This window comes from Cnephaeus nilssonii (genome assembly GCF_951640355.1).
Source record: "Cnephaeus nilssonii genome assembly, chromosome: 8".
NCBI lineage: Eukaryota > Metazoa > Chordata > Mammalia > Chiroptera > Vespertilionidae > Cnephaeus > Cnephaeus nilssonii.
The window spans coordinates 24056863-24082361 of record NC_137079.1 but is presented as its reverse complement, the minus strand read 5'-3'; the positions used below and the strand labels follow the sequence as shown (position 1 = coordinate 24082361).

Sequence of the window (25499 nt, the reverse complement as noted above, 5' to 3'; positions counted from 1 at the left end):
TTTACTTTCATTTTATCTGCTTTTATCTTTATCATTTGTTCCTTCCATTTATTTTGGCTTTAATTTAGAGTTATATTTTAGTTCCCTAGAGTTACATTCCAAATAATTTATTATTCTTTCCCTCTAATATAAATATTTAGAGCAGGTGTCCTCAAACTACGGCCCGCGGGCCACATGCGGGTGTTTTTGCCGTTTTTTTACTTCAAAATAAGATATGTGCAGTGTGCATAGGAATTTGTTCATAGTTTTGTGTTTTTTTTAACTATAGTCCGGCCCTCCAACGGTCTGAGGGACAGTGAACTGGCCCCCTGTTTAAAAAGTTTGAGGACCCCTGATTTAAAGATAGACATTTCCCTCAAAACACTGTGGTAGCTGATTCTCATATATTTTCATGTTTTCATCTGCACACTTTTAAAAATATATTCTAGCCCTGGTCGGTTTCTCAGTGGTTAGAGCATTGGTTTACACACCCAAGGGTCACAGGTTCAATTCCCAGTCAAGGGTACATACCTCGGCTGCAGGTTCCCCAGCTCTGGTCTGAGCACGTGCAGGAGGCAACCAATCAATGTGTGTCTCTCACATTGATCTCTCTTTCTCTCCCTTCCTCTTTCCCTTCCAATCTGTCTGAAAATCAATGGAAAAAATAACCTGAGGTGACAATTTTAAAATAATAATAATGAAATAAAAATATATTCTAATTGCCTTTATGATTTCTTCGAGCCATGGACCATTTAGAAATGATACAATCATTTCCAAATATTTGGGTGTTTTTCAAGGTATCTTATTATTCTTGATTTCTAATCTAATTCTCAAAATAAAATAAATGTGATGATATTTACTGCATGGCTCAGAATATATTCTGTCTTGATACATATTTCAAGTACACTTGAAAAGAGTGTTTATATTTAGTTGTTAAATATAGTACACTATAAATATTAATTATATTTGTTGAGATTACTTAGCTGCTCACTCATTAAGATAATTTTCCTTTAATTATTTGAGCATAATTTTCTTTAATTCTCTTAACATATTCATAAAAACTACTCTGAAGGCTTTATGTGTTAAATGAAATAACTTAAACTTTTCAGAGTCAGTTTTCCTCAACTACCTATTTTCCTGAATATGGTTCATACTCCTTGTTTCTCTGAATGTCTAGTAATTTTTGTTAATAAGTTGGACATTACAGGAAAAAATGATATAATGACTATTCAGCTGTGTTCTTCTGAAGGTTGTTTTTGTTTTCTTAGTAGGAAGTTGGCCTGGGCATAAACTATAAACTTTATTTCCCCTGCAATGTGCAGCAGCTATCTCTGCTCAATTCATATGGCTTCCAACTGATCAATTTTATCTTGATTCCCTGGTATAATGTGGCATTCAGCCAGGGATACAGGCAGACTTTGCACTTAGATTTCAGAGTATAATATATCTGCAGTTTCCTTGTTTCTGAAGATTTCTCTTTAATTTCCAGTTGCAATTCCAGTCTCAGGCTCTATATTATGATTTCTGAAAGAAGTTTTCAGATTTCTGCTGCCTAAATTGCACATAGTTGGATAATATACTCTTTAAAAAACCATCAAACTCACAGAACTCACCTGATGAACCCTGTGTCTTTCAAATGTCTCATCCTTCCCTTTTGCCCCCTGGAGTATTTCTGGCCCATGCATATTTTAGCAGTCTGCCAAGTATTTGTACAGTTGATAATCAGATTTTGAGTCTTACCACTTTCACAGTTCTCTTACTTTAAGGGTCCTACCCTTAAATTTCCAGTGGCTCCCATCCCTAAACTCTGTTCTCTGCCACATTGAGTTGGTAGAGCTGCTGTTTTCCACAGCCATTTAATGCTGCCATCACTGTGGAGGTGCAGAAGCACCATTAGGCTAGAAAGACTTAAACTTATAATTCTTATATCTTCCAGCTGCAGTTTTTTTCAAGAGTAAACTCTCTTCTGGCTTCTTTCTACTTTAAGATATGTTTCAGTGCCATTAAATAATACACATATAATATATACATATTTATAGATAACATGTTATATGTTATTTTATATTATCTACACTAATAATAGAGGAATATGCAAATTATCCTTGCATATATGACGCTGTCATATAATGACCAATCAGCTCCCCTCGAGCCCTGAGCAGGATGGGCGCTCTGGCCAGGGAGCCCCAAAGGGAGGGGGTGTGAAGTGCTTTCCCTCCAGGACCCCGCTCTTCCTGGGAGTCCAGTACGGAGGGCGCTCTCCCTGGGAACCCGGAAATCCACCTCCTGGGCGCCTGCACAGCAGCTGGGCCGTGGAAAGGTTGACCCACCCATGTGGTTGTGTATGCTGGCGGAGGCCATGCAGCTGCCATGGTTGAAGTCATCCTCGATGGAGGAGCAGGGGTAGCAGGGATCAGAGTCAGCCATGTTGGCAACGGAGCCCCAGCTCCCCGCCAAAGGACACAGAACACACGGACCTCAACGGTCCTCAGTCACTTCTTGAGCAGCAGTCAGCCCTGACTGGGGATCGAACCTGAAACCTAAGTAGGTGCCCTGACAGAATGGAACCCAAACCTTTGCTGTGGAGAGGAGCTCCGGCCCGCAGCAGGGGCCAGGGCACCCAGAGGGGTTTCTGTTGAGGGGCCCTGACGGCCCGCAGCACAGTACGTTAGAACTCCTCCTGATACAGCAAGGTTGTGGGCTGGATCCCTGGTCAGGGTACAGACAAGAAGCAACCAAAGAGAACATAATGAGTGGAACAATACACTGATGTTTCTCTCGCTCCCTTCCTCTCTCTAAAATAATCAATCAATAAAAATTAAAATATAAACCCTCTGGCTTGCAGAGTTGCTAAAACAGTTAGAAACCGAAGTCCTATCCCTTCCCATTCATTCAACAAATACTTCATATACTCCTTCAATAATCACACTGGGGATGGGTGTTTGTTTGTTTGTTTGTTTTGGTTAATCCTCACCTGAGGATATTTTTCCATTGATTTTTTTTTTTTTTTTTTTTTTTTTTTTTTTTTTTTTTTTTTTTTTTTTTTTTAGAGAGAGAGAGAGAGAGAGTGGAAGGGAGGGAGAAAGACAGAAACTAGTGTGACAGATATCAATTGGTTGCCTCTTGCTGAATCTCCAACCAGGACCCCAGACTGAGCCTGCAACCCAGGTACGTGCCCTTGATCGGAATCCAACCCGGTACCCTTCAGTCCACCTGTAGAAGCACTATCCACTGAACCAAACCAGCATTTTTTTTCTCCTCCTCTAAGGATATGTTTTTTTCATTGATTCTAGAGAGAGAGGAAGGGAGAGGGAAAGAGAAAGAGAAACATCGATCAGTTGCCCAAGCAATCTGACAGGGATGGAACCCACAACCTGTGTATGTGCCCTCACCTGGAATTGAACCCATGACCCTTTGGTGCATGAGAGGGCACTCTAACTACTGATCCACACTGACCAGGGCCTGGAGGTACACTTAAAAATTTGTTTTCAGATCTGCCCTGGCCAGGTGGCTCAATTGGTTGGAGTCTCAACCTGTACACCAAAGGATTTCCTGTTGGATTCTAGGTTAGGGCACATATTAGGTTTAGGTTAGATCCTGGTGGGTCAGCAGGTACAGAGGCAGCCTACTGGTATTTTTCTGTCACATGGATGTTTCTCTCTCTAAAAATCAATTTTAAAAACATCCTCAGGTGAGAATTAAAAATATAGATATTAAAATTTTTTCAGATCTAAAATTTTATTTGGTTCTTTTTTAAATTTTATTTTTCATTTACAGTTCACATTCAATATCCTATCCTATATAATAAAACCCTAATATGCAAATCAACCAAACAGTGGAATGACTGGTCACTATGAACTGACCACCAGGGGGCAGACACTCAATGCAGGAGCTGCCCAGTGGTGGTCAATGCATTCTGGTGGGGGAAGCACTGCTCAGCCAGAAGCTGGGCTCATGGCTGGCGAGTGCAGTGGCAGTGGCAGGAACTCCGTGGTAGCACTAAGGAGCAGTGAGTTGAGCAGTAGGGAGCAGCAAGCAGGCGGGCGGTAAGGAGCGAGGGGTCCTGGAATGCAAGAGGGATGTCCGCTGAGGGGTCCCGGACTGCGAGAGGGCACAGGCTGGAGGGACCCCCCTCGCACCCCCAGTGCATGAATTTCGTGCACTGGGCCTCTAGTACATTACATATTTTAATATAGAAATATACTTTTAACATACTATATTTAAATATAATATATTCTGTATTTTACAATTTCTATCTCTGAGAATTTTCATGTTTACTTCACTTTGTTGTCAATACCTCCTCTGTCATCTTTTATTTTCATCTTTGTTGTGTATTTTTATATTTTCTACATGTGAAAGATTTAATTTTAAAATATTTTTAGTTGGCATAACCTGTCAATACAAATCTTTTTCTCACAATATTACCAATGCATTTTGCTATCCCACTGATAACAGTCTATAGCAGGCGTCCTCAAACTACGGCCCGCGGGCCACATGCGGGTGCTTTTGCCGTTTTGTTTTTTTACTTCAAAATAAGATATGTGCAGTGTGCATAGGAATTTGTTCATAGTTTTTTTTTAAACTATAGTCCGGCCCTCCAACGGTCTGAGGGACAGTGAACTGGCCTCCTGTTTAAAAAGTTTGAGGACCCCTGGTCTATAGTCTTCAGATGTTCTTGTCTGCTTTTGTTGCTGCTTGTTGTTAAATATATTTCTGCAACTCTCAATACTCTTGTGATCACTAATTCTAAGTGTGTGGCTGATTTATACACTAAAGAATGTCAAAAGACAATATCTGAAGATAAACATTACCTTAAGAACGTTTGCTCTCCATTTCCAAAAATAACAAAAGTTAGGAAACTTAAAGGCTGCCATCTTCTTTTCAAAAAAGTCTTTTTTAAATTTATTTTTCTAAACAATAAAGTGTTTGTCTTCTTTTATACCTATTATATACATATACAAAGAATAAAAAGTTTTTGAAATTTTTTCTACTCACCGTGGCAATGCCACAATCACATTGTTCACCTTTTTCCAATATTCCATTGCCACAAACAGGCTGTACTCTTTTGTAAACTGGCTTAATAGGAAGGCTGTTATGAAGACACTGAAGACTAGAATTTGAAGCAAAATATTTAAACTCATCCAAGCTACAGGTACTAAAATCCTTTACACCCCGGGAGTGCCTAAAATATTAAAAAAAAAAAAAAAGACACACATGGGTATGATAAAAATTATTGCTACATATTTCTACATTTCTCCTAATGTACGGCAATTTCAAGAGAGATTTAAGTAGCATTATTTTTGCCCTGACCAGTTTGGCTCAGTGGATAGAGAAATGGCCTGTGGACTGAAGGGTCCCAGGTTCAATTCAGGTCAAAGGCATGTACCTCGGTTGAAGGCACATCCCCAATAGGGGGTGTGCAGAAGGCAGCTGATGGATGTTTCTCTCTCATCGATATTTCTAACTCTCTATCCCTCTCCCTTCCTCTCTGTAAAAAATCAATAAAATATATTTTAAAAAATGAAGAGCATTATTTTTCATAGAAAACAAAATGCATATTTTCAAAAATATTAATTTCATTGCTAATACGTTTAACACACTTTTTAAATGTCACCAAGAAAATTATTGTAATGAAAAAACAGGAACTGTGTTACACTTACTTTCCCAGTGCCAAACAACTGAACTTAAAATTTTTTGCTTCAGTGTTTAATATACTTTAATCTATTTAATAGTATTTTTATACTTTTCCTATAAATGCCAATATGAATCACTTCATAATATATATATATATATATATATATATATATATATATATATATATATATATATATATCAATAGTATTTGTTATTACTCTTTATTAATAGGAACTATAATAGGATATTTTAGAGCTTTTTCTTCCTCTCCATACGTGAACACTTTTCAAATAAAAATTAGCTGTTTGAGCTATTGTGGGAGGAGCAGTAGGAGTACCTGTCCTGACAGAATAAAAGCTGTTAGCACAACCAATCAATGTGTCTCTCTTTCTCGCCCCTTCCAAAACATTTGAAAAAATATGATTTAAGAGACTAAAGACTGTGCCCTAAACCAGGGTTTGAGAAACGTTTTCTGTAAAGAGCTGATAGTAAATATTATCAGCTTATAGTATATGCTGTATACTCTGATGGAACTAAGAAATTTGCCACTATAGTACAAAAGAAGTCATAGATAATAAGCAAACCAATGAGCCTGGATGCATTGCAATAAGATTTTGAAAGGAGTTTTTAGGGGTAAAATAGGCAGGTTTAGGAAGATTTAGGAATTAAGGAGCCCGTGGGGGACACCCTCAGGGCTGCAAAGCTGGGAGCTGCCAGAAGGCATGCATCTACAGAATAAGGGAGCTGGAGTCCGCTCATTCACAGAATAAAGAGGAAGGCCATAGAGAAAAGAAAAGCAAAAGGGAGAAAAAGAGGGGAACACCACTTGGGGTTTGAGCTCTGAAGCCGCTACAGTGACCAATCAGAGGGGAATATCAGGACACAAAGAACTGCTGCTTTTATAAACCTTAAGAAAGAGGACTTGGTGGATCTCTCTCCCCCTCCCCACATGGTAGTCGGTGCTTGTTTCTCAATAAATTTCCACCTCTTGTCCGTGGCTTCATTCTTCGAATCTACCTGGACAAGAACCTGGAAAATCATCTTTGCAACCTGCCCAAACGAAAACAACACGTTCCAGTTTAATTCCTGCATTTCAGTTTTATTTACAAATCAGATAGCCCACCAAATTTGACCCATGAATTATTGTTGGCTGATCTCTACCCTATACTAAAATCTACTCAGTATCAGTTCTAACACAGCCTAATTCAAGCTCCGACAGGATCCACAAAGAAGACCAAGTTGGAAATACCTTGAGCTTCCATATATCCATACTTGAGGCCCAGTGCACAGTGCACTGGTGGGGTCCCTCAGCCTGGCCTGCGCCCTCTTGCTATCTGGGACTCCTCAGGGGATGTCGGACTGCCAATTTTGGCCCAGTCCCCAAGCTACGGCCCTGAGGGATGTAGCAGTGTGAGAATATGCAGGTGGCCGGGAAGGAGCCTGAGCAGTGTGAGAATATGCAGGTGCCACACTGCTCCCGCTCATCCCAGCCCCGCTGTGCCTGCAGCTGCCACTCAGTATTGCTGCCACAGCAGATGTGCTCGCCAGCCATGAGCCCAGCTTCTGGCTGAGCAGAGCTCCTGCTGTGGGAGCACACTGACCACCAGGGGGCAGCTCCTGCATTGAGCATCTGCCCCTTGGTAGTCAATGCACGTCATAGTGACCAGTCGACTGGTCAAGTGGTGGCTTTTATATATACAGATTATAAAGCATAAAAGCAAGCAAATAAAATTCAAAATGATTAGCCAATAGTTGAATTGTCTAGTAGAAAAAGAATCAATGTTTTTCAGGGGGAGGTAGGAGAGTCCAAGCTTTCTATTGTAAAACAACTACCGAACTTTCCGGCATATAAGATTTTCCTGGGTTAAAAAGTCGTTTTATACGCTGGAAAATACGGTATATTGGACTATATTGATGGGATTAGATATAATGGATTAGATATATTGGACTATTTTCCGGCGTATTTTCTGGCATATAAGACGACTTTTTAACCCAGGAAAATCTTAAATGCCCAGTCGTCTTATACGCCGGAAAATACGGTATATCTAATATGCTATAATAATTAATTAATAAATAATACACATCAAATAAATAAGAATATGTAATCCACAGCCAATAAAAAATGCAATCAATAGAAATCAACACTGAGATGGCCCTAATGTTAAATTTGGCATACAAATACTAAAAGGAACTGATATTATATATTCAAGAAAAAATGTTCAGCTAATTCAGAGAAATTACAGTTTTATACAGTGAACACTCAAAGGATAGTACAAATTCAATTTACATTAAATTGTACAGCAAGGTAAACTAACTGTAGTGATAGAAATCAGATTAGTTGTTGCCTGGGGCCAGGGTGGAAGGTAGAAGGACTGCTAAAGGTCACAAAAGAACTTCCTATGGAGGGAGAAAGGATGCATAGCCTGACTGACACTGTGGTTCAAAGATCCTATATAATAAAAGCCTAATATGCTAAGTGTCTGGTCAACTGGTCTTCCATTCAACCAAAGAGTAATATGCTAATGATATGCTAAAGCCACTCAACCACTTGCTATGACATGCACTGACCACTAGGGGGCAGACAGTCAAATGATCGATGAGTCGCTATGACGTGCACTGACCCCCAGGGGGCAAACACTCCAACTGGTTAGCTTGCTGCTGGGGTCTGGCCAATTGGTACTGAGTGAGATGGGCTAGACATTCCCTGGAGCCCTCCCACAGTCCCTGCCTGGCTAGCCAACCTCCTGTGTCCCTCTCTGGCCCTGATCCTGCACCAGTGGGGTCCCTCAGCCTGGCCTGTGCCCTCTCACAATCCGGGACCCCTTGGGGGATGTCAGAGAGCTGGTTTTGGCCCAATCCCACAGGCCAGGCTGAGGGACCCTACTGGTACATGAATTCATGCACCAAGCCTCTAATTTATATATATATTTCTCAAAAGTCATAAACTTGAACACTCAAAGCATGTCAATTTTATTGTAAACAAATTATACATCAATAAAGTTGATTGTTTATGAAGTATATAATTAAAACACTCAAAAAATATGGTGAAACTATTCTTCTGAGAAATTATCACAAGGAAGAGAAAATAAATTTATCTACTTTTTGTTTTTATAAAAATTTAGGATATCAAAGGATAAAATCTATAATAATAAAAGTGTAATATGCTAATTAAACTGGACAGCTGAATGACCATCCGGATGTCATTCCTGATATCCTTCTGATGAAGCCGCAGTGGTGGGGGCCGAGGCAGTGGTGGTTAGGGGTGATCAGGCAGGCAGGTGAGCAGTTAGGGGTGATCAGACAGGCGAGCTGTTAGGGGTGATCAGGCAGAGTGGTTAGGGGTAATCAGGCAGACAGGCAAGTGGTTAGGGGTGATCAGGCAGGCAGGCGATAGATGGTCAGGCAGGCAGGCAGGTGAGTGGTTAGGAGCCAGCAGTGTCAGATTGCGAGAGGATGCAGGCCGGCCTGAGGAACACACCCCCATGCACGAATTTCATGCACCAGGCCTCTAGTTAAATAACAAGCAAATATCCTTAGCTACTTAGGTCATTATTTGCATCATTTACTGAGCATTCTTATAGGCAACTGTTTAGTAAAAAGTAGAACAAGTGTTTACTAGAAGCAAAAAATATGAACATCAGGAAACACACATGTGAAATAAGTCAGATAGTTATTAGAATGATGAAGAACACAAATAAAACAACATATTGTACAAGGGAATAAAGACACTATTTTAGAAGAGAGGACATTTAATTTAAAAAAGAACTATGGCACTCTATTTGGTTTTGCTCAATAGATAGAGCATTAGCCTGTGGACTGAAGGGTCCCAGTTTAGATTCAAGTAAAGGGCACACAGCTGGATTGCGGGCTCGATCTCTAGTAGTGGGTGTGCAGGAGGCAGCCGATCAATGATTCTCTCTCATCATTGATGTTTCTATCTCTCTCTCCTTCTCCCTTCCTCTCTGAAATCAATAAAAATAAATTTAAAAAAGCAACAAAATAAATAAAAATATATTTAAAGAATAAAGAACTATGGCTAGCTTCATACTTATGATGTTATGCTTTTCCCTTAAGATTGGAAACAAGGCAAGGATATCCACTCTCACCATATCAATTCACATTGGGCTGAAGTTAATTCAAGTGTAATTAAGGAAGGAAAAAAGACTTACACACAAAAAGATGGAAAGAAAAGATTAACTGTTCTTATTCATGAATGACGAGATCTTGTTTAGAGAAAATATTACAGAATCAACAAATAAAATCTCCTGAAACTTCTAAAGTATTTAATGAGTTTGCAGCACCTAAAGTCAATGTACTAAAATCAATTATATTTCTATGTACTAGAAAAGAGCAATTTGAGAATGATAAGTAAACAATTTCATTCATGATAACAAAAAAGAATACTTAAAGATAAATGCTTGAAGATAAATTTAAATTATAAAATAAAATTACATAGCTGAAAAAAATTAAAGACCTACATAAATGAAGTCATATACCATATTCAAGAATCAAAATACTCCATATTATTAACATGGCAATTCTCCCAAAATTGAACTATGCAATTAAATAATGCAATACTTTTTAAAAGCTCAACAGGGGATTTTGTCAAAATTTAGAAGCTGATAAAATATATATTAAAATGCAAAGAGCCTAGATTAGCCAAAAATAACTTTAGAGAAGATGAAAAAATTTGGGTATTTGCACTACCTGATTTCAAAATTCAATATAAAGGTACAGCAATAAAGGTAATATGCATCTGCATAAGTGTAGACATACATAAATTAATGATATAAAATATAGATTAATGATATAAAATAGAGATTCCTATTAAAAATCCACACATATATGGTCACTTGATTTTTTAAAAAGTGGCCAAGGCAATTAAGTGAGGAAAACAAGTGGTCTTGGAATAATTGAAAATCCATATGGCAAAAATAAAAATGAACTAAAACACATATACAGTAATTAACTAAAAATCATAAAACTGATAAAGTATACTTCATCAAAATTAAAAACATGTTCTTAAAAAATGCATTTTAAAGAGGAAATCATGTATCTGATATGCAAAATATATGAACAATTTTTACAACTCAATAAGAGCACAAAATATTTTGTTTTTAAAAATTGGAAAAAAAGATTTGAATAAACTCTTTATCAAAGAAGATATACAAAGCTATTAAGCATGAAACTATGTTCACATTATTATCTCATAGGAAAAAGCAGATTAAAGCCCATATGAGATAATATTATCTACCTACTAAAATGATTCAAATTAAACATACTGATCATATCAATTCTTGGTGATGATGTAAAACAATCAGGACTGGCTACACAATTTGTGGAAACAAATGCAAAATGGAAATGCAACTCCCCTTGTTTATAAAGCAAGAGAAAAGTATTATTAGTAATACTAAAATTAAAAGCTTTTTCTCCTTGCTTCAAAGTCTCTCTTTCTCAATGGGTCATGGTGTTATTCATCTACAATTTAATGTATTTCAAGATAAATAAAATGTAATTAACCTGAATTGCACATCCTTATATTGTACAATGCCAGTTTAAATGAAAATATAAAAGCATTTAATTTTATGCAGAATCACTGATATCACACAATTCATCTGGCTTGTTCCTAGAAGGAGCTTTCAAGCAGGCCAGAAAAAAGAAAAAAAAATATATATATATATATATATATATATATATATATACAAGTCAGACTCTAGAAGGTAGGAAGGAAGAAGAGAGTTTACCCAGGTATGAAGGGTTTGGGAAGTGTTGAGTCATTTTGGTGTGTTTCCGTCAGTACTTAAAAAAAAAAATATATATATATATATATATATACATATATATATATATATATATATATAGTTGTTGGATATAGTTGGATATAGTTCTGTAATTGTCAATTACTTTAGTTTGGTTAATGGAAATGTAAGAACTCCTAACCAAACAATTTCTTTAAAGGAATGTGTGTATTTCATAAAGGAAATTATCTTACATTGCTTCTGGTGACATTGTGCAAACATCTCCTGAACAATAGCAGGTATCAGTATTGTCAAAACTCAATCCCATATGAAGGCTAAGCAACTGCACGATACTGACAGCATATGACTCCAAAGATGACCCCTCTACCTGCTAAATATAAGGGAAAGAAAAGAAAATAATTCAGCTAAGAATTCTATTGTTATTTAAAAAACACACACAATACTTACTATAATCAAAAATTAGTAAGTGAAATTAATTTTTTTTAATATATTTTATTGATTTTTTACAGAGAGGAAGGGAGAGGGATAGAGAGCTAGAAACATCGATGAGAGAGAAACATCAATCAGCTGCCTCCTGCACGCCCCCTACTAGGGATGTGCCCGCAACCAAGGTACATGCCCTTGACCGGAATCGAACCTGGGACCTTTCAGTCCGCAGGCCGACGCTCTATCCATTGAGTCAAACCGGTTTTGGCGTGAAATTAATTTTTAAAAGGTATCAATGCATCCAAGATACCTATGTAGATGAAATCAGTTATATAAGCATTTGGATGATAGATTAGTTAAACATAGATAAACAAACACAAAAGTTTAATTTCAAAATACTATTACTTAAAGACAACAGCAGCTATCTTGGAGTCTTAAACACCACATTGTACATTGCATCTCTGAATTACTTTAAACAAAATTCCTCTAATATATATATATAAAACCAGTGTCCCTAGTGACCAGAACGACCAAATGACCGGTTGCCATGAGGTGGCATTGACCACTTCTTGGTCCCTCCCTCCCATCCGTGAGCAGGGGCGGGGTGGGACTGGGGACTGGTGAGCAGGCTGAACTGCTGACCTCTTGGAGGCCCGCAGGCTCCAATGGATCAGCGATGGTGAACGGGGGAATCAGGGTGGCGGTGGGAGGACCGGGCTGGCTATCAGGCCATTGGGATCACCAGCTCATCCCCGGCTGCTCCAGGGCTCGGGCCTGTGGGAAAGCAGGTGCTGGCGACTTCACCTCCATGTGCGTGCACTGGCCCAGCCACTGATGGAACACGCTGCCCTCTTGAGGCTGCTCACACCGGAGCAGGTTGGCACGCCCCGCAGCCTCCATCAGCGCCTCAAGCCCCAGCAGCAGCGGCAGTGGCGGAGGCGGCGCCCACGTGAGCGGCCCGTGCAGTCAGTGCGTTCCATCAGTGGCCGGTCCAGCACACACGCATGGAGGTGAAGTCTCCAGGGCCCGCTTTCCCGAAGGCCTGAGCCCTGGAGCAGCTGGGGATGAGCTGATGATCCCAATGGCCTGACAGCTCAATGGCAGAGGCAGCATTTGGCCTGGAGACTGGCGAAAAGGCAGAAGATGGCCCTGATTTCAGGAGGCTAGGCCTAGGGACCCTACCCACACGATTTAATCGTGGGCTGGGCCTCTAGTATTTTAATAATCAATTGTACATTTTTCTTTGTAGAAGGCAGCCTCTGAAATAGGTCTCAATGATTTCTGCCTTCTGCTATTCATGTCCTTGAATACTTCCAGTTAACTGAATATAGCAGAAGTGATGGGTCATGATTTCCAAGATAGGTTAGAAAAAGACTGACTTCTTGGATTTTGTCTCATTCTCCTCACTCAGGGGAAAGCCAGCTAGCTATTATGCTAAGAAGTCAGCCTAATAAGAGGTCCACATAAGTGAACTTGGAAAAGATTTTCTGGGGTCTTCCAATAGCCACGTGCCTGAGCTTGGAAACAAATTCTGTGTTGAATCCTGAGATTGCTACAGGTCTAACTGACACCTTGATTTTGCTCACTAAGCTGCTCCTAGAATCCTACCCCACAGAACTACATTTTTATTTGCTAAGTTTTGGTATAATCAGTTATATAGCAATCAATAATTAATACACCTTCAGTAGGTATTGTTGCTCTCCTTTGTTTTATTTCCAGTTTCTGCATACAGCCATTTATAGCAGCTTTTTTCATAATTGCCAAAACTTGCAAGCAACCATGATATCTTTGAGCAGGTGAACAAATACATAAGCTATGGCACATTTCAGACAATGGAATATTATTCAGCACTAAAAAGAAATGAGTTACCAAGTAATAAAAAGAAATAGAGGAACCTCAAATGCATATTACTAAGTGAAAGAATCCAATCTGAAAAGGCTGAACACTGTATAATTCCAACTATATGTCATTCTCAGAAAAACAAAATTATGGAGACAATGAAAAGATTTGTGGTTGCTTGTGAGGAGGGGAGAAATTACTAGCAGAATATATTCCAGACCCATAGAATGTATACCAAGATTGAACCCTAAGGTAAATTAGACTTTGAGTGCCTTTGATGGGCCAATGTAGGTTCAGCTTTGGTTTAAAAAAAAAAAGAAAAAAGAAAATCTTACAACCCAAAGACTTCACCTGCTTTCCTGTTACCAAACAAACCAAAACTGAGTCAAAGGGCCCATACAACTATCTGTATCCTAATTCTGGAGCCCCGACCTCAAGCACAGATATTTTAAATGGCAAACAACCTGTCAACCTAATATCAACTTACAACTAAATTTGGTCATATGATTTAAAACTTATTTACAACAGAACACTTCTCCTCACCTAAGGAAAAACTTCAGTCTGTTGGACAGTTTTCAATCCAGCCATGCCTAATTTGGGTTTTGATTTTGCTGGTCATGCTCTGACACAGATACCAATGTCCCTTTTGCTATCTGTGTATCTACAAGCCCCTTGATTTAAATAATATTTATAAGTTGGGGTCCCAAATTACAGGCCCAATAATTCATATTATACAACAGGGCTTCGGCATCATTATAATACCACAGAGCCACAAAAACAAGACCTACATAAACTCAAGAGGGTATCAACTTGAGGGAATCCACATCTCAAACATTACCTTGGCTCAAGATCTAACTGCTAGAATTGATATTGTACAGAGAAAACCCTAACGACCTCACCAAAAACTACTAGATTTAATAAATGAATTTGACAAAGTAGCGGCATAGAAAATTAACATCCAGAAATCAATAGCATTTTGTACACTAAGAATGAACTCTCAGAAAGAGAAATAAAAGAAAACATGTACCATTACGACAAAAAAAAAAAAAAAAGATACCTGGGAATTAACCAAGTAGGTTAAAGACCTGTACTCAGCAAACTATGGGACATTGAAAAAATAAATAGAGGAAGATACAAACAAGAGCAAGCATATACTATGTTTATAGATAAGAATAATTAACATCATTAAAATGTTCATACTAACCAAAACAATCTATAGATTCAATGCAAACCCAATTAAAATACCAATGGCTTATTTCACAGATCTAGAACAAATACTCCAAAAATTTATATGAAACCAAAAAAAGAACAAAATAGGAGGGATTGCAAAAACTACAAGCTATACTACAAAGCCATTGTAAACAAAACAGTCTGGTACTGACACAAGAACAGGCATGCAGACCAATGGAACAGAACAGATACGCCAGAAATCAACCCACACCTTTATGGTCAATTAATATTTGACAAAGAAGGCAAGTGCATGCAATAGAGTAAAGAAAGTCTCTTCAATAAATGGTGCTGGGAAAATTGGACAGGTACATGCAAAAAAAAAAATGAAACTAGACCACCAACTTACACCATACACAAGAATAAGCTCAAAATGGATAACAGACTAAAACATAAGTTGTGAAACCATAAAAATCCTAGAAGAAACCACAGGTAGCAAAATCTCGGACATCTCTCATAGCAACATTTTTACCAATACATCTCATAGGGCAAAAGAAACTAAGGAGAAAATAAACAAATGGGACTACATCAAAATTAAAAGCTTCTGCACAGCAAAAGAAACCATCTTCAAAATGAAAAGGGAACACACTGAATATGAGACATTTGCCAATGATACATTTGATAAGGAGTTAATTTTCAAAATATATAAAGAACTCATTTAACTCAACAAAAGGAAGACAAATAATCCAATAAAAAATGGGCAAAGGACCTGATTAGATACTTCTCTTTTACATACAGATGTCCAACAGACATATGAAAAAATGCTCAGTCACTAATCATCAGAGAGATGCAAATTAAAACTACATTGACTAATCACCTCACACCTGCTAGAATGGCTACCATCAATAAATAAGCAAATAACAAACAAATAACACATACTGGTGAAGATGTGGAGAAAAAGGAACCCTCGTGCACTGCTGGTGTGAATACAGACTGGTGCGGTCATTGTGGAAAACTGTATGGAGTTTCCTCAAAAAATTAAAAATGGATCTGCAATTTGACCTAGTAATCCCACTTTTAGACTAGATTCTAAGAATGCCAAAACACTAATCAGAAAGAATATATGCACCCTTATGCTCACAGCAGCATTATTTACAGTAACAAGAAGGGGAACAACCCAAATGCCCATAAGTAGATGAATGGACTAAAAAAATCTGTGGTACATTTACACAATGGAATACTATGCAGCTGTAAAAAAGAAGGATCTCTTAACCTTTTTGACAGCTTGGATGGACCTAGAGATTTTTTTAATGTTTTCTTTCTTTTTTTCTTTTTTTCTAATGTTTAAAGTATTAGATATGTCTCCTTTTCCCCAGATTGACCCCCCCCGCCTCACCCTCCCCCCAGGACAAGCCCCCACCGCCCCAGTGTCTGTGTCCATCGGTTATGCTAATATGCATGCATACAAGTCCTTTGGTTGATCTCTTATGCCCCTTCCTTTGCCTTCTCTCTGAGGTTGGACAGTCTGTTCAGTGTTTCGGACCAGGAGATTTTTATGCTAAGCAAAATAAGCCACTCAGAGAAAGACAAATATCACATGATCTCACTTATATGTGGAATCTAAATGAACAAAATAAACTGAACAAAATAGGTCCAGAGTCATGGAAACATGGAAAACACTGACAGATATCAGAGGGATTGGGGGAGAGAAAGTGGGAAGCAATTAACCAAAGAACTTATATACATGTATGCATAGCCCATTGACACTGCCAATAGTGTGTGAAGGCCTGGGTTGCAGCAGAAGCCAGGTAGAGGGGGACAAATGGAGCAAATTGGGGGACATCTACAATATTCTCAACAATAAAAATAAATTAAATAAATAAAAATAAAATGGGCAAAAACAGAGAGGGGAAATTTAAAAAACAACAACTAAGAATAAGAACAATGAATAGAAACAATTCAATATCCATTTATTAAAAATAATCAACACAGTGTGTAGAGGGGAAAGTACCACAACAAGAAAAAGGCTCTATATAACAAGTCTACAGCTAACACCATACTCAACGTGGAAAGCTAAAAGTTTTTCTTCTAAGATCAGGAAAAAGACAATGATGTGCTCTCTCAACACTTTTATTCAATATAATATTGAAAGTACTAATTAAAGCAATTAAACAAAAGGGAAAAAAGCATCCAAATTGGTAAAGAAGAAGTAAAGATGTCACTATTTGCATTTGACATGCTACTATATATAGAAAACCCTAAAACAAAATTTAAAAAAAGGTTAGGAGTAAAAATTAATTCTGCAAAGTAGTTGGATACAAAATTAATACACAAAGATCTGTTGCACTTATGTACACTAAAAAACTATCAGAGTAATTTAAGAAAACAAGCTCATTTACAATCCTATCTAATAAAAGAGTAATATGCAAATTAAGCATCACTCTGCTACACCCACAAGCCACACCCACCAGCCAATCAGAGTGAGTATGCAAATTAACCCCAACCAAGATGGCTGCGGCCACAGAGAGCAGGAGGGAGGCTTGGGTTTCCCTGGCAATGGAGGAAGCCAAGCTTTCCACACACTCTGGAGGGCCCAGGCCTCCACTCAAGGGTACAAAGTTTCAATTATAGAAGGTAAATAAATTCCAACAGAAATGGCAGCAGCCACTGAGCTGGAAGAGCAGGAGGCTAGGGTTGCCCTGGGCGATGGAGGAAGCCAAGCTTCTGCAGCCCTGGCCAGCTCAGGCCTCCACTCCAGGCTACAAAGTTTCAATTGTAGAAGATAAATAAATTCCAGATACCAGGGCCTCCGCTTGGGTCGCCAGGGGGTGTGGCAGGCCTGCAAACCATAACAGGCCCCTCGCCCAGGCCGCCCCACACCCCAAGGGAACCCCCACCCTGATCCGCGACACCCTTCAGGGCAAACCAGCCGGCCCCCACCCATGCACCAGTACTCTATCCTATCTAATAAAAGAGAAAGCAGATTGATCATCACTCCAACACACAAGATGGCTGCCCCCATGTGCTTAAAGATCCTGCCCCCATGTGGACATAAGATGGCCGCCACAAGATGGCCAGCAGGGGAGGGCAGTTGGGAGGGACCAGGCCTGCAAGGGAGGGCAGTTGTGGGTGATCAGGCAAGCAGGGGAGGGCAGTTGGGAGGGACCAGGCCTGCAAGGGAGGGCAGTTGGAGGCAATCAAGCCTGCAGGGGAGGGCAGTTATGGGTGACCAGGCCGGCAGAGGACGGAAGTTGGGGGCAAACAGGCTGGCAGGGGAGCAGTTAGACATCAATCAGGCTGGCATGGGCGTGGTTAGGGGGTGATCAGGCTGGCAGGCAGAAGCGATTAGGGGCAATCAGGAAGGCAGGCAGGCGAGCAGTTGAAAGCCAGCAATCCTGGATTGTGAGAGGGATGTCCGACTGCCCGTTTAGACCTGATCCCACCGAGATCGGGTCTAAACGGGCAGTTGGACATCCCTCGAGGGGTCCCAGACTGGAAAGGGTGCAGGCTGGGCTGAGGGACACCGCCCCCCCCCCCCGTGCACAAATTTCGTGCACCGGGCCTCTAGTAGTAACATAACAGAAAATATTAGGAATTAATTTAACCAAGCAGATGAAAGATCTCTACTCTGAAAACTATATGATATTGAAAGAAACTGGAAAGATATCCCATTAATATTGTTAAAATGTCCATAACCAAACTATAGATTCAATGCAATCCCTACTAAAAATTCCAAATCCATTTTTCATAGAAATTGATAAAACAATGCTAAAATTTGTATAGAATTACAACAGACCCCAAACAGCAAAAACAATCCTGAGAAAGAACAAAGCTGGAGGCATCACCCTTCCAGTTTTGAAACTATATTGCAAAGCTATAGTAATCCAAAAGTATGGTATAGCCCTGGCTGGTGTGGCTCAGTTGGTTGAGCATCACCCTGTGCACCAAAAGGTCGTTGGATCAATTCCCGGTCATGGCACATGCCTAGGTTGTGGGCTCAGTCCTTGGAAGTGGTAGGTGCAAGAGGCAGAGCAATCAATGATTCCCTCTCATATGTCTCTCTCTTTTTCTCTATCCCCATCCTCTTTCTCTAAAATAAATAAAAAACATTTTTTAAGTATGGTATAGGTACAGAATAGGGCCCCAAAATAAACCCCTGAAGATATGATCAACTAATATTTGACAAGGGAGCCAATAATACTCAATTGAAAAAAGATAGCCTCTTCAATAAATGGTGTTGGAAAAACTGAATATTTACATTCAAATAATTAAATGGGACCCTTTATCTTAGACTGCTCACAAAAATTTACTAAATGAATTGAAAATTAAAATGTAAGAAGTGACCCCAGCCAATATAGCTCAGTGGTTAAGCGTTGACCCAGGAACCAAGGGGTCACCAGTTCAATTTCTGGTCAGAGCACATGCCCAGATTGCAAGCTCAATCCCAATAGGGGGCATGCAGTTTGTAGTCAATCAATGATGTTTCTCTTCCATCGATGTTTCTATCTCTCTATTCCTATCCCTTCCTCTCTCTTGATGTGGGGTTAGGGGAATGAGAAGAATTAAACAGAAGAACTTATATACTTCTATGCAAAGACCTTATGGGGTGAGTAGGGGCTGGGAGGATGGGGGTAAAGAGGGGTAAATGTGAGACATCTGTAATATTATCAACAATAAAAATTATACATTAAATATACATATAAAGAGTGAAATCATAAAACTTTAAAAAGAAATGATATTTAAAAATCTCCTTGACATTGGTCTTGCCATTTATTTTAAGGATATGATACCAAAACCACAAACAAAAGCAAAAATAAACAAGTAGAACTACATTAATAAAAAGGTTCTACACAACAAAAGAACGATCAACAAAATGAAAAGGTTACCTACAGAATGTGAGAAAGTGTGCAAATTATATCTTTGATAAGGAGTTAATATCCAAAATATAGGAACTCATATACAATTCACTAGCAAAAAACAAGTAATCTGATTAAGAAATGGTCATAGAACCTGAATAAACATTTCTCCAAAGAAGATTTTAAACGGCCACCAGATACATTGAAAGGTGCTTAACATCAATAAACATCAGGGAAATACAAGTCAAAGCCACAAGAAATATCACCACATGTGTTAGAATGGCTATTATAAAAAATACAAGAGATAACAAGTATTGGAAACGATGTGAAGAAAATGGAAGCTTGTTTCCTGTTTTTGGAAATATAAATTGGTATAACCAGTATAGAAAAGCATGGTGGTTCCTAAAACTATTAAAAATAGAACTATCATATGGATCAGCAGTTCCACTTGTTGGTATATACAGGTTGTCCCCAAAAAAATATATATGCACTTTTGAAAATGAAATGTATTTTAATAAACTCTGCCTTTATAATTATTCAATGTGTGTGTATACATTTGGGGGGGGGAACCCTACATCTGAAGAAAATGAAGTCACTATCTCAGAGATATCTGTAGCCCATATTCAATGCAAATTATTCACAATAGCCAAGATATGGAAATAACCTAAATATCCATCAATACATGAGTGAATAAAAAAATTGTGATATATCTGTATCTATAATAATAAAAGTGTAATATGCTAATTAAACTGAACATCCTTCCAGACGTCCTTCCTTCCAGACAAAGCCTCAGCAGGCAGAGGCCATGACAGAGGCAGCAGAGGACCCTGGCCATGGTGGCGGGCAGGCGGGGGTGGGGGCCAAGGCCCTTGCATGAATTTCATAAATCGGGCCTCTATAATATGTATATATGTATGTATGTATATATATATATATATATATATATATATATATATATATATATACACACACAGACAACATGGATAAATCTTGAAGCAAAGAATGGATTGGTGGTTGTCAAGAGTGGGGACTATGAGGTGGAAATGAGTAAAAGTAGTCAAAGTGTACAACATCTAGTTTCTGGGGATACAATGCACAGCATAGTAATGAGAATTAACAATACTGTATTATATATTTGAAAATTTCTAAGAATAGATTTAAAGATTCTCAACACACACACACACACACAAATAGTAATTATATGAGATGATGGATGTGTTAACCCAGTGGTCGGCAAACTCATTAGTCAACAGAGCCAACGATTGAAATTTCTTTTGAGAGCCAAATTTCTTAAACTTAAACTTCTTCTAACGCCACTTTTTCAAATCAGACTCGCCCAGGCCATGGTATTTTTTGGAAGAGCCACACTCAAGGGGCCAAAGAGCTGCATATGGCTCACGAGCCACAGTTTGCCGACCACTGTGTTAACCTTATTGTGGCAATAATTTCCCATATATACATATATCATATCATCACATTGTAGACCTTAAACTTACATAATGCTATAACAAGTACATACCAGAAGTTATTTTAAATCTTTTTAATCTGTCAATGGCAATTTGCTTCATTGTAGTTGCTACTAAAAGTTTAACCAACTGCACAAATTGCTCAATATGAAAATAACAGTGCACACATCTTTTTCTGAGGCATTCTAAAGTTAGTTCCCTTTCCTAGTTTTTAAATAACTTGTGACAAATGGAATATAACACTGGAGTTAGAGCTCATTCTCACTTTCCTCAGAAAACAGTGGATTATGAATATTTGATAGCTATTTTTTCCTACAAGTCTGCTCCTCCAAAACATAAAGACTTGAATGCAGTAATAAAAGTTAGCATAAAATAGAAAAAAAAAGTCATTTAATAAAAAAGCAAATGAATGTACACAAATTCTTAATTTTGAGAGAAAATTTGATATGTTCAATAATTAACATTATTGAATATACTAGTGGCCCGGTGCACAAAATTCGTGCACGGGGGAGGGGATGTCCCTCAGCCCAGCCTGTACCCTCTCCAATCTGGAACCTCTTGAGGAATGTTCAACTGCCAGTTTAGGCCCGATCCCACAGGACTGCCCCTAACCACTCTGTCTGCTGGCCTTCTCGCCCCAAACTGCCCCCCCTTGCTGGCCTAATCGTCCCCAACTGTCCCCCCTGCCAACCTGCTAGCCCCAAACTGCCCTTCCCTCCTGGCTTGATTGCCCCTAACTGCCTCTGCCTCAGCCCCACCACCATGGCTTTGTCTGGAAGGACGTCCGGAAGGTCTACTGTAAGGTCTCCTGGTCTAATTAGCATATTATCCTTTTATTAGTATAAATAATAATATTGATGCAAGCATACCACTGTTCAAAACAATTAAATGTTGACTTGCAATATATTATGATCAGTTCAAGTTTTAGTTGTTCTATTTTTAAAAGCAATTATTTATAGTTTAATTATGTTCCAAAATTAGTAATATAAAATACTATTAAAGAATGAGTAAACTATGTAATATATTTATTCATCCTTTAAAATATTTAGAAAATTTTTAAACATGAAAATAATGAGAACAAACTGGATAATAATTACATACCAGAGCAACTCCTGCGTCCTCATTCTCAAAACATATTTTTCCAGGAAGTACGGCTCCTTTAAAACCAATTTGTTTCTTGAAGCTAAAAATAAGAATTTCCTCACAATTGCATTTAAGAGTGGTATTATTGGTGATAAATTTTCATAACAACAAACATTAGTGAACAATTACTATGTCCTAAGGACCATGCTACTCTGAATTAACCTAATTTAAACACATATTTTCTCATACCTACAATGTTAAGAATATGTCAGTATATATATGCAAATTTTGTGTTTGATTAACACTTAGAAGTATAATAAGGATAAAGCCTAACAATTACGGCAAATGCATTTGCACTAATGGTTTATATTTATTATTCTGGTTCCCTCAACATTTACAGCCCTGAAAATTCAATTTTCTGTGACCTCCTTATTCACTTATTTACAAAAAATGAATAATTATTTCTGCACATAAGATTCTAGATAGGAAGCAATTAAATATATTTATGTTATTAGAAAATAAAAACATAAAAATTAATCAGATGAGAGACACAAAATAGAGATTATATAACAGGTAGTAAAAGTTTATAAGCCAAGCAACATTAAAGAAAGTGTATCACATAATTAATCTCCTTTAATTATTTGAATGCTTTTATGTAACTTCACTTTTATTAGGTTATTTTATGTCAGTTAGAAATTTTTAAGTCTTGCTTCACATTAGCTCATTGAGGACAAGGACTTTAACTTACAGTTTTCCCCATCCCAATCATGTTCACCAAATTTATAGAATACTAGTGACCTGGTGCATGAAATTCATGCATAGAGGGGGGGTTCCCTCAGCCCAGCCTTCACCCTCTCCAATCGGGGACTCTTTGGGGTTGTCCGACTGCTGGTTTAGGCCCTATCCCACAGGGGTCGGACATCCCTCTTGCAATCTGAGACTGCTGGCTCCTAACTGCTCACCTGCCTGCCTGCCTGATTGCCCCTAACCCCTCTGCCTGCCTGCCTGATCACCTGCCCCTAACTGCCTCTGCCTGTCTTCCTGATTGCCCCTAACTGCCCTCCCTGCCGGCCTGATCTCGCCCCCAACTGCCCTGCCCTGATGGCCTGGTTGCCCCCAACAGCCCTCCCCTACCGGCCTGATCTTGCCCTCAACTGCCCACCCCTGCTGGCCTAATCTCGCCCCCAACGGCCCTCCCCTGCTGGCCTGATCTTGTCCCTAACTGTGCTCCCCCAGCACTGACTGCAGGACTGACTTCCGGTTGGTCAAGTCTTGGTCATTATGGGTCATTACAACCCAGGGTTTTTATATATTAGGATATATATTAAATAGATGATTATTTTTCATAATTAACATATGAAATCATTTTGCATTTTTTCTATAATACTGTACAAATACGGAATACTATACTCACGCAAGTAAGTATGCAGGATGGAACACATGTTTAGATTTCCATTGTAAAAATCTGTATAATATTGCATAAGGATTTCCAAAAGTAGAAATTTTGTTTTTATTTGACCAGATTTCTATGGAAGATATTACAACAGTCAGTTTTAACTGAGTAAACATCTAAAAAAAGAAGATAAATAAAATTTTTTAAATAAATTTAAACATTACATTGAATTTTTATAAAAACATATTCAAGACATTTAATTTGGTATGTTGATTATGGAAAACTGTTTAACAGCACAACCAAATACCAAACACATCAATACATATTACAGATACTTTTATAAAATATATAAACAAAATAATTTTTAAAAACTTACAGTGTTAACAAGTCCAAATATCTGAATAACCTTCTCTGTTACAGCCTTTATATCAGAGCCCATGTAATCAAACTGTAAAACATAAATTACTTTTAAAAACTAGTGAATGCCATTAATATATCACATACCCTTTATATATACAATGTACTATATTCTAAGTTAATGATAGAACTACATTCCAATTGTAATCCAAGAAATAAATAATGATGTATAAGTAATGATTTATAAAAATGTTATCATTTATGCAATAAATAAAAACACAATAAGTGATTTTGTTTTTCCATCTTTTGTGATACTTTTATTTTTTGAAAACTTTAATGACAGTTCTAAAGTTATAAATTTTTCACTAAATTAACTGGGGTAATCTTATTTAATAAAATTATATAGGCCGAAACCAGTTTGGCTCAGTGGATAGAGCGTCAGCCTGTGGACTGAAAGGTCCCAGGTTCAATTCCGGTCAAGGGCATGTACCTTGGTTGTGGGCACATCCCCAGTGGGGGGTGTGCGGGAGGCGGCTGATCGATGTTTCTCTCTCATCGATGTTTCTAACTATCTCTCTCCCTTCCTCTCTGTAAAAAATCAATAAAAAAGTATATATTTTAAAAAAATTATATAGGTTTCAGTTCTATGAAGTGCCTGCCAGGCTAGCTCAGTCAATAGAGCATGAGACTCTTAATAACATGACTTTAAGCTATGTTTCATGCATTTAACTTGTGCCCTTTATTATTTATGAAACTGAATCATAACTTTTTTAAATGTGGAATTTCATAAATGAATAAGACTGTATCAAACTAAAAATCTTCTGCAAAGCAAAAGAAACTGCCAACAAAAAGGCAAACTACTAATTGGGAGAAGATATTTGCAAACAACAGCACTGACAAGGGATGAATAACCAAAATATGTAAAGAACTCATATAACATAACACCAAACAAATAATCCAATTTTAAAATGGGCAGAGGACCTGAATAGACACTTCTCCCAAGAAGGCATACAAATGGCCAAGAGATATATGAAAAGATGCTCAATTTCACTAGCTATTAGGGATATGCAAACCAAAACTATAATGAGATACCACGTCACACCTCTTAGAATGCCTATTAGCAACAAAACAAGTAACAGTGTAAGAGAGGTTGTGGGGACAAAGGAATCCTTATTCACTACTGCTGGGAATGAAAACTGGTACAGTTTAGTATGGAGGTTCCTCAAAAAATTAAGAGTAAGATGTGGGATATAAAACTGAAAACAACAAATGAACCAACAAGAACAACAGACAAAAAAAGCATAGACATAGACACCAGTATGGTGGTTACCAGAGGGAAAGAAGTGGGGAGGGTATTAAGTGTAAAGGGAGTCAAATATATGGAGACAGAAGATAATTCGACTTTGGGTGAGGGGCACACTATGCAATATATAGATCTAGGATCATAGAAATGTACACTTTAACCCCATGTAATCTTATTAATCAACATCACCTCGATAAGTTTATAAAAAGAAAAAACAAAAAATAGAGTTACCATATGACC

At 38.2% G+C, this 25499-nt stretch overlaps 1 protein-coding gene across 1 annotated transcript in view; it reads right to left on the bottom strand.

The window, feature by feature from the left end:
- The window catches only part of LOC307104490 (disintegrin and metalloproteinase domain-containing protein 5-like), a gene marked incomplete at both ends in the record, with an annotated part of 107084 nt that overhangs the window by 52727 nt on the left and 28858 nt on the right, over window positions 1-25499 (bottom strand). Inside the window, 5 exons of the mRNA XM_079779376.1 lie at window positions 4972-5158; window positions 11603-11736; window positions 22225-22306; window positions 23621-23775; window positions 23976-24047. Of these exons, the coding sequence (XP_079635502.1) occupies window positions 4972-5158; window positions 11603-11736; window positions 22225-22306; window positions 23621-23775; window positions 23976-24047 (630 nt within the window). The remainder of the gene's footprint in view (window positions 1-4971; window positions 5159-11602; window positions 11737-22224; window positions 22307-23620; window positions 23776-23975; window positions 24048-25499) is intronic.